This window comes from Hemiscyllium ocellatum, chromosome 2 (assembly GCF_020745735.1).
Source record: "Hemiscyllium ocellatum isolate sHemOce1 chromosome 2, sHemOce1.pat.X.cur, whole genome shotgun sequence".
NCBI classification, from domain to species: domain Eukaryota; kingdom Metazoa; phylum Chordata; class Chondrichthyes; order Orectolobiformes; family Hemiscylliidae; genus Hemiscyllium; species Hemiscyllium ocellatum.
The window spans coordinates 114,088,191-114,102,578 of NC_083402.1; the positions used below are offsets into that span (position 1 = coordinate 114,088,191).

General features: G+C 38.7%; 1 protein-coding gene across 1 annotated transcript in view; it reads right to left on the bottom strand.

The window, feature by feature from the left end:
• Positions 1-9,884: 9,884 nt before the first annotated feature.
• Positions 9,885-14,388, bottom strand: part of LOC132824554 (choline transporter-like protein 1) — a 74,041-nt gene continuing 69,537 nt past the window's right edge. Inside the window, exon 17 of the mRNA XM_060839180.1 lies at positions 9,885-13,410. Coding sequence (XP_060695163.1) covers positions 13,387-13,410 — 24 coding nt within the window. The 3' untranslated portion in view covers positions 9,885-13,386. The remainder of the gene's footprint in view (positions 13,411-14,388) is intronic.

Below are 14,388 nucleotides of genomic sequence, written 5' to 3' on the forward strand. Positions count from 1 at the left end.
CCACAAAAGAATGAGCCTCCTCCACTCTTTAAATAGCTGCAGGATGCATCGGTTCAATTAAATTTGTTTAGCTGGATCTATCTGCCTTATTCATTCATTCAGTTGTGGCAACTCACAAAGTCTCAGTCTTTTATCCCTGCTGACCACACTGAACTACTGTCTGTGATATTTATTGATTTGGAAGAAAGCTTGTAAACTAATCTCAAAAATCCATTTGTCTGATTACTCGTACTCGGCAAAAATGCTCATTACCTTCTTTTTAAACCTGCACTCCCGTTTAATTATGAAGTAAATGGACAGTTCACAGTGCAACTATTTAGTCCTATAAAACTTTTCTTGGACTTTGAGAGACTTAGAACCTACTCATGGCAGATTCAGAACCTGTTGCCAATGTCCTCAAGTCAATGTTGCCAATGTCCTCTACTTCTCAGCAGAACCATCGAAGTCCTCTTTTGACATGTAAGTCACGTTCCATCCCGACTTGGAATATTATCATCACTCCTTCACTATCACAGATTCAAAGTCTTGAAACTCCCTTCCGAAAAGCACAGTGCGCATCTCCTCACTACAAGAACTGCAGCGATTGAAGAAGGAAGAGCATCACCATCTTCACAAGGGCAATTAGGCACGGCAATAAATGCTGGACTGCACAGCAACACCCATTTCAATTGAACAAATAAAAAAAAGACATTCACCTGACTAATCTCATTTCGTCTAAATTTAAAAGTTATAGTTCCAAAATATAGCAATCCCCAAGAGTGGCTTCTTACATCACGAGGCTAGGTAAATAACAATAGAGAACCAAGAAATGGCAGAGGAGTTGAATAAATATTTGCCGTTGGTTTTCACAATAGAAGGCACTAACAGCATTCCAAAATTACTAAATAAAGAAGAGGCAAAGGAAGAGAGGAAATAACACAATAACTATCACAAAAGAAAAGTGCTAGGAACAAAATGGGGCTGAAGACTGGTAAATCCCCTGAACTTGGTGGAATGCATCTTTAGACTTAAAGGAGGTAGCTACAGAGATAGTGGATGCACTGACAGTCATCTTCCAGGAACTTTAGATTATGGAAAAATCCCAGAGAATCGTAAACCTGTCAATGTAACATCTTTACTTAGAAAAAGAAAGAAATCAAAAACCAGTAACTGTAGGCCAATTAGATTAACCTCTACTGTTGGGAAGATATTAGAGTCTTATTCTGAGGGATGTAATAGCAGAGCATTTTGATATACATAACATGATCAGGCAGTGTCAGCATGGCTTCACAGAGGGGAATTCATGCCTGAAAAATTTACTAGAATTCTTTGAATAGGTAGCAAGCAGGACAAAAGGGAAGCAGTGAATGCAAGATATTTGAATTTTGAGAAATCTTTTGATAAGCCACCACATTTGCTTACATGATAAGAATCCATTGTATTTTAGGTATTGTGTTGACATGGAAAGAGGATTGGCTAACTAATAAAAGACAGAGAGTAATAATAAAGGGGACATTTTCAGGTTGGGAAACTAACTAGTGGTGTGGCACAGGGACCAGTGCTGGGGCCATAATTATTGACAATATATATTAATGATATGGATGAGGCAATGTGCTACAGACAAGTTTGCAGATGATTCAAAAATAGATGGGAAGGCAAGTGGTGAGGATAATACAAAGAATCTGCTGAGGGATACAGGCAGGTTATGAAAGTGGGCAAAAACTTGGCGGATGTAGTATATTGTGGTAAAAGGGAGGCAGGAAGTATTGAGGAGATGAATATTACTTAAATAGAGAAAGACTGCAGAAAGCTACAGATCAGAGAGATTTGGAAGTTCCTATCCATGAATTAAAAAAGCTCACAAACAAGTTCAGTGGGTAATAGGGAGGGCAAATGGAATGTTGGTATTTATTTCAAAGGGAATGGAGTGCAAAACTGAGAAGATTTTGCTAAAACTGTACAAGGCACTATGCAGAGTGGAGCTAGAATACTGATAACAATTTTAGGTCCCTTATCTAAGGAAAGGTATACTGACATTGGAGCTCATCCAGAGAAGGTTCACTAGGCTGATACCAGTATGGAGGGACAGTCTCATAAGGAGACAGTGAGTACCTCAGGCCTGTAAACATTTGAGCTGAGAATGAAAGGTGACTATGTCCAGAAGACTTAATCTCCAAATGAGGGGTTAAAAAAATTGGTAAATTCAATTGTGCATCATAACCTTACAGCCTTAATTAGCTTACCTTTATTGACCAGCCACTTTGGAAAATCAAAAAAAACAAGATAATATTGATCCACAAGATTTCTTTAAAAATCTCTAATTGCCTCGATAGAATTTGGCAACTCCGTGCTCTTCTATCCTTTTATCCTGTCCCTTGCTGCTGGGATGAAATAGAAAACCTGCTGGATGCACAAAATTAGAAAGTGCATTGGACAAATGGAAGCCAGTCCAACCCCTCGGTTTTAGATTCAAGTGGAAATTTGGAGCAGCTTACCCCAGAGCAGGGGACCTAACAATGTAATTCTGGTGCTGACAGAAAGCTGGCAATTTTAATGATTTAATGAGTAATCAATGACACTTGGCAAAGAAAAGCAAATTTAGGAACCAGTGAGTCCATATAGTACTGTGAAGAAATTGAGCATCCGAGTTCGTACTTCCTAATGGAAGAAACTGGTAGAGAATCTTTATGATGGATCTAAGGCACATCTGGTTAATTGTTTCATACGTGCAATGTGTTCAATGAAATAGATTAGATGGGAATTAAAATTGCATAGAATTTCAATAATGAAGTTATATTAAAATTTTGTAATGCATACTTGAAGATCATGCATACTGATTATACTTATTTCTCAATCACCTTACCTAAAATGGACCTGTTTATTACCCCATTGTTGATATGGATCTGAGTGTAAATTTGCTTCCGGGTTTTATACAATACAGCAACAGCCACCATTTTTTTAAGAAGTTTATCATTGGCTATAAAGCATGTTGAGATGTCTTGAGTTTATAAGATGTTATATAAGTGCAAGTCTCTTTTTATGTACAGACAGTGGAGCTACAGGCACTTGTAGCCTTGAAAATGTGAGGTTTCAGTGAAACATGGGCAAAAGTAAATGTGGCAGTTTGAAACTGGGCACAGTAAGTTGTTGACAATCAAGAAAAAGCAGCATGGAATAATCTAGAAATCCTACTGAGCTGGGAACAAATATTGGTAAGCACGGTGCTGAATCATTGCATTAACTATGCTTCTTGAAGATATCAATAACAAGCAAGAGTGTATTGGAATCAGAGCAGCTTCATCCTTCAATGAATGACACTAACACTAATTTCAAATAAAGAAACGGGTAGTAGCATTTCAATTTTAAAAGTAATGAATAGAAAGGAACAGCAACCCTGTATAATGGATGACATTTACAAATGCATTGGTTATGCTACAGCCCAGGAGAGACAGCAATACTTTCCAGCCTCTCGCACACACAGAACAGCTCTATTTAATGATGATTTAAAGAAGCATTATTTTAGGGTCTCATGCCATTTCTAGGCATTTTTAAATCCAAGTGTGATCCAGTTTGTACAGGGTTTGAAATTGTATTCATACATTGAGGGAGATCAAAGACTGGTATACACAGTAAGTCTGATAGAAGTTGGGAATACATAGTTTTGATGCCCCTATCTCACTTTTAAAAAATACCAGCATGACCTCAGCGGATCCTATGCTGTATTTCTGTAATACTGCCAGCAGCTTCACGCACCACATAAGTCGGACAGCTTTCTAAGCAAACTATATGGTCCACACCTCCTTCTTTGGTTAAAAAAAAATTCCTTATGAAATGGAACCTGTATTGAGGGAGGGAAGGCTGTTGGATAACCATCAGAAGATAAGAACAAGGAGCAGGAGTAGCCACTTCAGCCCCTCGAGCCTGCTCTGACATTTAATACGATCACGGCTGAGCTCATCCCAGCCTCAACTCCACTTTCCTGCCTCTCTTCATGAGCCTTCAACTCATTAGTAATTAAAAATCTATCTCCTCCTTAAAATTTACTTAATGTCCCAGCATCTATCACACTCTTGGAAATGAATTCTGCAGATTCACAAGCCTTTGAGAGAAAAATTTCTCATCTCTATTTTAAATCTGTTACCCCTTGTCTTATTATTGCAAAAGTTCAGGCTGATAGGTATCTCAACCATGGGACTGTGTTCTTCAACTCAGTCACAGGATATTAGAGGTATTGTTGACACAAGTGGAGAGATAACAGGATTTCACCAAGCCTCAGATTGGTACAACTATGGATCCCGAAGCTGTTTTTTAGAGCATTCCACACTTCAGCAGATCATTAGGATTGCTGAGGCTTTTCCCCCATAGCAGCACCAGTGTCACCATGAAGCATGAACCAGTTATCATTCCAAGTTAACAGCGTTCATGCTCCCAACACAGCTGTTGCCTCTCACGATGAGGTGAAATCTGAAACAGAGCCCAGAGATTGCTCAAGGGTGTCCTGGAAGTACATTTCCAGTCCCTCCCAGTGAAAGTTAGCAGCCATGTTAAAATTGTAGTGGAGCATTGCATAGGAACAGAAGGGTAATCAAGGACACTCGTAAAATGATGACTAAGTAAATGCAGTAGGGTGAAGTTTCCTTTTCTATAATTGACATTTTGCTGGTTAAAGTTGCTGAGTAAAAGATTTTTCTGCAGGTGCTTGTTGATTCATGTTGGCTGGGGAATTTGCACTTGGGACTCTGATATGAATTCTAGGTTGGGAAAGGTGGATCCATACTGAGGGGTAGAACACCCATTCCATTTAAGTCACTCTGTAGGCATGTTGTAGCCTAGATTGATTGTTTGGCAAGGAATGGTGGGCATCTTCTCCATACGGTCCAGAAGGGTTGCCCGTGTGGTGATTTGCTACATTTTGCACTTCCTAGCCTTCTATGTTGTAGATGTGTTGAATGCAATAGAATAGATGGAAGTTAAAATTGCATACAGAATTTCAGTAATGAAGTTATCTTAACACTTTGTAATGCATACTTGAAGATCATGCATTCTGATCATACTTACTTCTCAATCACCTGACCTAAAATGGACCTGTTTATTACTACATTGCTGATATGCTTCTGAAGGAGTGTAAATTTGCTTCTGGGTTTTGTACAATAATAGCCACTTTTTTTTTTAAAAGAAGTGTTTCATTAGTTGTAAAGCACTTTGGGATGTTTATAAAAGATGATATATAACTGCAGGTCTCTTTTTATGTACAGACAGTGGAGCTACAGGCACTTGTAGCCTTGAAAATGTGAGGTTTCAGTGAAACATGGGCAAAAGTAATGTGGCAGTTTGAAACTGTGCACAGTAAGTTGCTGACAATCAAGAAGCAGCAGCATGGAATAATCTAGAAATCCTACTGAGATGGGAACAAATATTGATAAGCACAGTGCTGATTCATTGCATTAACTATGCTTCTTGAAGATATCAATAACAAGCAAGTGTATTGGAATCAGAGTAGCTTAATACTTCAATGAATGACAATAACACTAATTTCAAATAAAGAAACAGGTAGTAGTATGGATAAAAGGTTAGCTAGCAGAAAACAAAGATTCTGTGTAAATAGGGCTTTCACCTGAAGAATAACTGTGGAAGTCCAAGGTGCGGAGAGATCTCTGTGTTTTTGTGCATACGTTACAAAAAGTTAATATACAGATTCAGCACATAATCAAAGCAGCTAGTGTGATGTTATTCATTTCCTGTCGTAATAATGAATATGAGTGTGAGTATATTATGCTTCAGTTACACAGGACATTGATGATAATACATTGCTAATACTATGTGCAATTTTAGTCTCCTTATTTAAGAAATCATCCTTGTGAAGCAATCCGAAGGAAGTTTACCAGATTAGACCACACACTCATCCTGGGTATCAATGAGGATAGGTATGACAGACTGTATTTCATATATGAATTGGAATGGTCACAAAACACAGGATGTGGAAAGGGTGTTTTTTCTTGTGGGTGAATCCAGCCTAGGGGGCACTGTTTTACAATTAGGAGTCATCCTTTTAGGACAGAGATGAAAATCATTTTCCTCTCAGACATGGTGCTACTTTGGAACCTGCCTCAGAAGGTGGTGGATGTGGATTCATTGAACATTTTAAAATAGAGATTGATTTTAATTAGGCAGGGGAATCAATGGTTATTGGGAGTAGATGGGAATTTTTTTAGATTAGATTACTTACAGTGTGGAAACAGGCCCTTCGGCCCAACAAGTCCACACCGACCCGCCGAAGCGCAACCCACCCATACCCCTACATTTACCCCTTACCTAACACTACGGGCAATTTAGCATGGCCAATTCACCTGACCCGCACATCTTTGGACTGTGGGAGGAAACCGGAGCACCCGGAGGAAACCCATGCAGACACGGGGAGAATGTGCAAACTCCACACAGTCAGTCGCCTGAGTCGGGAATTGAACCCGGGTCTCAGGCGCTGTGAGGCAGCAGTGCTAACCACTGTGCCACCGTGCCGCCCATAATGGAATATGGAAATTGAAACACAAATAGATCATTCATGATCTTACTGAATGGTGGAACACACTTGAGAGGGTGAATGGTGTATTCTACTTGTATTTCATACATCCATATGCAGATTCAAGTGAAATCTCACAATGTGGTCCTTCTTGCTCCATTCAGGTGAATGGGGTGGATATGAAATCTTCACCTTCCATCTCAAGGTGAGCCCCAGATCGTAAAAAGGACTTAAAGGCTCTCAGGGAAGGTAGGATGTACAAAATGCAGCAATTCACCACAGACACAACCGTTCTGGGGCATATTAAGAAGGTACCCAACACTCCTTGCCAAACAATCAACCTAGGCAGGGGAAGTATTATTTGAAGAGATGATGGCTTACTCCAGTGTTGTGAGCAGTTCCATGGTTCCTAAGATCCCCCTGAATTGGTGTGGCAGAAGGGTATCGTCGGCCATACGCAGATGGGATTGTCCTCATCTCCGAGCAGCCATTCATTGGTGGATATTGAAGGCCTGAACGTGTGTGAACTGGTGTAGACCCAGTGCAGCATTTTATGCTTCCAGGATGAACAACCACCAAGATGAACTTTCTGACTTTACTGTGGTCATTCACAATTTCACATTGGGGTTCCTGTCATTGCTTTCTGAATGTGTGGGCCCCACAGAGCCGTGCGTATGGAATCAACATAACCCTGATCCACCAGAATGCAGGCTCTTAAAAAAACTAGCATGTCCCTTCTTCCTGCTGCTCTTGACCTTGACAAGAATGTCCTCCACACAGCACCTTTGTGAGCTCTTTGAGGCATCTTTAACAATAGCGAAAGGCAAGCAGTTTCTGATTTCACCTGCTTCCCCAGGAAGGATCTCCTGGTATAGAATGACAATGCTACACCGAGGGCTGTCCATCCTTCGATTTCAAGCACCAACATGGTGCGATGGAGGGAGCACAACTCCATGTCACTTTCCTTAGTGACACATAGCCTCTTCAAGCACTGTTTCTGGCTCACGACTAAGTCGCAGGGGTACTCCCAAAACAACACTTCTGGGTAGGACATTACAGAAAACACTTTTCCTCCCTCCATGCAGAACTTCCCACATGCAGCATCTGGGTTGGGTTTAGTGTCTCCAATGTCTTGCTCATGTCATAGATTAACTGATATTGCATGAGATGCTCCCATTCTAGTGTAAGGCACTTGACCTTCTGCCCTTACTATGTGCTGCAAATATCTCAAAAACATCTCCATCAACTTACAGCAGTGCTACCATAAAAACTGCTTTAATCAAAACTGGTCAGAAATACCTGATAAAACATTTTCAGGCCTGAAATGTTTGATTTGTTTCTCTTACCTTGGTTTTATAATATGTTTTTTTTTAAAGACAGCTTGCCTGAAAACTGAGTTGCCCTTTCAAAGATTCAGGGTCAGGGTTGACTGCATAAGTTAGAAACATCTGAATTGTTCACTCACTCCACTTCCGACAGCTTGTTACTTCAGGAGTTTTTAAATGCATATTCTGTCAGCATGTGTTGACCACACTTGGCATCATTTGGGCTGTTATGGCTGTAATGCCAATGATCTTTATAGTGTTATGGTCTGCCAGAGCATCATGCGGACTATGCAGGAAACAGCTGATGGTACATGGCAGAGAAACAGAGGCACCATGTGGGACAATTTTTCACCCACAGAGTTTCAAAACCTTTCACTTGAACCAGACTATTATGGGGCTGTGTAGAATAGTAGCAGCAATCATTCTGGAAAGATAATGCTGATCTCCTCAGTGAAGCATTGAAAAAAAAGCCTTCAAACATGAAATTTATATCAGCAGCAATTATAATACAATGACAAAAGTTTAAATCACTAAATTTGAATTCAAGATCTCGAACAATCAAATGCACTGCCTGTTAATTACTGAGTATTAGTACAGAGATTAAAATTTCCTTCAAATCACTCCTACCTGACGTCACCGGCTGCTGAAGCCAGTGGGAAATGTTTTGTACATGCATTTAAATACGTCTGCCAAGTGCTCCATTAAATCTGATTAGAGACTACTGTGAATAAAGCAGCATTACCTCAGACTGTTCCAAGGCCTATAATGATGTTTCATCTCACTGCATGCTTTTGAAACAATAAATTATCATTTCTTGCTGCATGCAAATGTGAATCATGACAACTTCAAAACATGGGGAGTAATTTGATCATTAAAATGAACTGTGCATGAAGTTTGATTAGCAAATGGATGCAAAGGATAAATGTTTTATTCCAAAAGCAAAGTTAGATTTTTTTTATTGAGGGAACAAGTCAAATTGTTTAGGATCTGTGAATTATGGGTGTGGATGAAACATAATGTTAATTGAAGTTGACTGCATGGGTGAGAAACATCTTAACTATTCACCCACCCCACTTCAGGGCAATTAGGTATGTGCAATAAAAGATGGCCTAGTCAGTGATGCTCACACTCCCTTGAACAAATAATAACAAATCTTCAATCCCCAAAATGACAAAGGATCACAATACATAAAATTTAAAGACTTTCATTTCTTGGTAGCTATTTATCACATGGGCCAAGCTAAATTGAACTGTGAAGCCATTCCTCAGTTGTTTGAACACAGAGCATTATAAAAATAATTGCTGCTGGATCCTCAGCTAGAACAGGATAATTGCCAAAGGTAATTGAATATTAGCTGCCTTCCAAATGTTAGACTGGAGTTAAAGGTTGTGAGTAAACCAAGGTGGGAATAATAGATCATAAGTGTACAGTCAATCAAGATTTTCTCCCTTCAGAACAAGTCAACAAAATCTAGACAAAACTCAAATAAATAAACAAAAACTATTTGGGGTAGCATCAATAAAATGGATAGGTTTGGGGAAAATAAACTATAAAACTATTGACTGAGGCGTTAAAGATTTTGGAAAGGATCACCAACAGACCCATTAAAGAAGATAAATATAGAATACTAAATTCCACATGAATGCAGACTATTTTATACAACAATTCAAGTCTGTTTTAAGTATGCACCCTTCAATGTCATTTTGCCAGTTGTCAGACCCTATCAACTATTAACTTACACTAAAATATTGAAAGAGAAGATGCATTCCACTGCATTCATAAAGCTCATCTCAAAAGTCAAGTGGCTGAGCAATCCTATATCAGTGCTAAATATTCTAAATTACTTTGCTCCGGTTACAAGGATTATAATTGCCTGGATTCAATTTGTCATCCTTTTAAAACACTAGGTATTGATCTCCATGTATTTACATGTCCAGTACCTCACTACAATCATTAACTGTTGGAAAGAATACAAGACTTTTGCAAGAGAAAAAGAAATGGTGCTACTGTCAAAATTAAATATAATGGTTTGCACACAATGAAGAGTCATTGAGCTCAGCCAATGATACAAACTGCTTTTATTAAAAAATTTAATATACAAATATTATAAAGTGATACATGAATTGAACTGCATGATGTTAAAGCTTCAAGTGGAGGGCAAGTAAATGTTTCATTATACAAGACACCTTTCCAGCCAATGAGTAAAACAATGTGTATATAACACGTGAATTCTGTTGACAGAATCTGCCATTGGGACACTGAACATATCTTTCACCCTGAGCAATTTCCAACTATTTGGTTCAATAGCATGTTCTAGATGGTTTTACACATAGAAGACTTACCGTTACATGACAAATTACTGTATTTAAAATGGCAAAAGATAGCAAAGGTGGACTGGGTAACTAAGAAGAGTATAAAATACTTCATTGGCTGTAGCTGCAGGTTAGTTCTCACCTAAACTTGGCCTTACTACTAGTGTATTTATTTGAAATGGCAACTCACCAATGTAAACTGGGAATTCTCCACTGTGCAACTTTTATTTTTTTAGAAAAAAGCTTCCAATCGGAAACTTGTAATGAAACTCAGTTTTGGTCCTTTAAAACCCGAAAATTGAAAAAGTTCTGATTGTGTCATGGCCCAAGAAAGACTGTACATACCTGACTCCCCAAACGTGTTGTTCAAATTTTACCCCATTATCTTTTGTTACAGAGGCTCTTGGGAAAACCAGATCTGGTGTACTATGTACAGTTTTGGCCTTTTTTGCAAAAAGATAATAGTTATACTAAAAGACACTCACAGCTGGTTCACTTCTCTCATCCTTGGGATGAAGGGATTATCTTCTAATGAAAGGTTGGGCACATTTAATATTTACCGACTGGTGTTAAGATGAATGAAAGATCTTAAGAAGATCATACTGAATTTTTCAAGATCCTGAGGGACTTCTCAGAGAGGCTAACATGATGATGTTTCTCTTATGGCAGAGATTTGAATCAGGTGCCACAGTGTGGAGTTCTCCTCTCAACAAAGCAGATAATTTTCTTTCAGCGAATTTGTTTAAGGCAAAGTTAGATGGATTTGTGATTGACATAAAAGTCAAGGATTATGGAAGGCAGCCAGAAAGGTGAAGCTGAGATCATGATGAATCTACCATAATTATATTGGATGTAGAGTAGGCTCAAAGGGGTCTAATTCTCCATTCTTGGCTTATTAACAGTGAAATCAGCAACTAATCAAAACCTTATTACATTTGAAAGTAATAATTGTTGGTTTTCTAATGCCTACATTTGTACATGGATGCTTATAGTTCACTTTATATTTTTTTTTAATTTACCAGGAGCCAATTTTTAGATTTGAATCACTAACTAAAATTAGGAGGAATTAACAAGACAAACTAATTTGCCTTTAAATTCACCTAGCTCATAATTCATCCATAATAACAAACCTCACCATATAACTTGACTGTAGCTCTCTAATGCTTCAGTAAAACTGGCAATGCTGGCAGAAGTAACATCAGACACTTAGCATAGCAAGATGGAGAAAAAAAAAGAATGTACTAACAGTTATGAAATGGCTGGAATTAAAACCAGAGGACAAAATTTACAGACCCATATGATCCCATTGCCCAAAATGGGCGACATGGCAGCATGGTGGCTCAGTGGTTAGCACTGCTGCCTCACAGCACCAGCGTTCCAGGTTCAAATCCAGCCTTGGACAACTGTCTGTATGGAGTTTGCACATTCTCCCCTTTTCTGCATGGGTTTCCTCCAGGTTTGGTTTCCTCCCACAGTCCAAAGATGTGCAGGTCAGGTGAATTGGCCATGCTAAACTGCCTTTAGTGTTAGGTTAATTAGTCAGAGGGAAATGGGTCTGGATGGGTTGCTCTTCAGAGGGTCAGTGTGGACTGGTAGGGCTGAAAGGCTCGTTTCCACACTGTAAGGAATCTAATCGAAATTGAAAGAAAGCCATCAAAGATATCTACCTCCTATCAATTATGTAGCAAAGAGGCCACTTTCCTCACTCAAAGCTCAAGGAAGTGGGGACTGAGTCTGTTTAACCTTGATGCTCAGATTTAACAAATTAAACCAGATTTAACTCCTGGTTAGCTCCACTGCCAGTCTCAAAGCCTTATTTACAGAAAAAGTAACTCTGACAGTGCAAGAGAAACACAAAGACCTGGAAGTTCTACATAGTTGAACTTAGTGATAGTAGGGTTTGTCAAACCTTTAGGAATATTTTACTGCATGACTCCAAATAGCAAAATACTTCATAGAATGCGAGAACGTAAATGCCATCTAATGTCAACATCCACTTATTGGTTGGCCAGTTCATCTATGTTGGTGAGCATGGTCATCACTCCACAACCAACATGGCCAACTAATTCGCCCTAAACCCAATAACCACATGTGACCTTTCCCTGCGTTACAATGTGTAAAATCTACTTAAAAATAGTGAAAAAAGATTTCTCCAATGAAGATGGCCCTAAACCTTATAATTAAATTTCTTCAGTTTGATCTACCAATTTTCTTCTTCCCCAGCGTTCCGTAGGCAGACAATCTCCTGCATTACACCCAGCTAAAACAGGTTGTTCATATGGGAACTTATGAACATCAGTGCATAGTTACTGTGGCAAGATGCATCACCACAGCTCTAACTCTAGTCAGCATCCCTGTAATGCATTTCTTAGGGAAATCCTGATGACAACCATGCATCAAAACCCTGAGCAACTTTCACTTCACTGATTTGGAGGGAATGGGAGCAAATCTTCTCAGGCCAGCTCATGCGACTGAGGCTAAATAATGAACTTCCAGAGCTTGCTGGTCATCCATACACGCTGGAGGAACCCTAGTTAGGGAAACATGCGGTGGTTTTAAGAAGTTGCACATTGGAAAATTATTGCCACATTTCACTCCATTCAAGCGAAGTTTATGCACATGCTACTTTGACTCTAGTTTTGCATTAAGTCACCTGCCCACTTTAAATGATCCTACAGTTCTACTAGCTTGCCTGACAAGTTCCTGAAAAAGATGACATTTTTATCCTGAGCTTTTTAGTACAGTAATTCCATTAGGAATGTAGCAACAGGACAGAAAAGCTGCACAGCCGTAAGAGAGGCTATTTACAATATCATTATGCCATTCATAATAATCAGCACTGCTGCGCTGCTGTTTTACAAAATATTCTGCAAGAAATACATATAAAGAATACAAGCACATGTTTATAATACCTACAAAGCATAATATATAGTGTCTATAGTGTTACAAAAGATTCATCCATAAGAGATTGGATAGTTGAGCATTATTTAGTTACATGATTTTTTTAGGCCAGGCAACTAAAACCAAACTTGCTTTCAACAGGTTCCATATTTATGCAAATTGGCAATATTTCTGTTAGAAATAAAATAAAAATCTTACAAGCAAGTTTTAAATTTTTTTTCTTTTAAAAAAAAGCACATTTGTGATCTGTTGTACTCCCCTGCCCCTTAGAGGTTATTAGGGATTCACACAAAAATGCAATTTGTAAAGCCCTGTGTTGTTTTACCCGCTATTTTCCAGCGATTTGCCATAATCAAGCGTTGTCATCTCCAGAGGTCTAGAAGAAACAAACAGTAGTACAGTGCAATCTCAGACCACATGAACCAAATATTAATATTGGTTTTTGCTTGAAGTTCAAGTATCCCTTTTACTTTTGGCTTATTTAATCATAAGTTAAAATCTTAAGTGCATCTTACTTCAATTATAGACTTCACAAAGTTTTAAAGCATTTTTGCAAGCCACTCCAGGTAATTTGGATATCAATACATTTTTGTTTCTGTTCTCAAAGATGATGGGACGTTTATTTTAAATTATACATGTGGCTTCCATTTAGCTGTCAGTTTGGTGCTGGAAAAGCACAACAGGTCAGGCAGCATCTGAGGAGCAGAAGAATCGACATTTCAGGCATTAGCCCTTAATCAGGATGAAGGGCTTATGCCCGAAATGTTGATTCTCCTGCTGTGGTTTTTCAGCACCACACTCTCAATTCTGATCTCTAGCATCTGCAGTCCTCACTTTCTCCTAGATTGCCTTTAGCTATATGCCAGCATTTTATTCACTTGAACAGTCAGATCAATTATTTGCACAATTATAATTTACTTGTTTTTATTAGGAATAAGGTAATGAAGCCTGTAGAGTTTGACCCTTTGAAACAATGCAAAATCAAATATACAATCCTAATCCTTATTGTTTTTAGAATATGCTGAAGAAGGGGAACTTGCATTTATATAATGATTTCCATCACCATTGGATGTCTTAAAACACTTTACAGCTTTTCCTCTACAACGTTTCTCACATGTAAAGACAAAACATACAAACTATTCCCCTCAATATGAAAGCGATACATTTCGGTCACTGAAGGACTCAGATCTGCCAATATTTAAATTACAAATTTGATAAGTGATATCCTATATCTCGCCAGCCATTCAGTTGCCCCTCAATGGAGTAGATTGTCACTTTGTTCGATTGGCAAGCTTTCAATTTATTGATTAGTCTTCTGCAATTGCTTCACAACCATTCATTGAGAATTACCTGA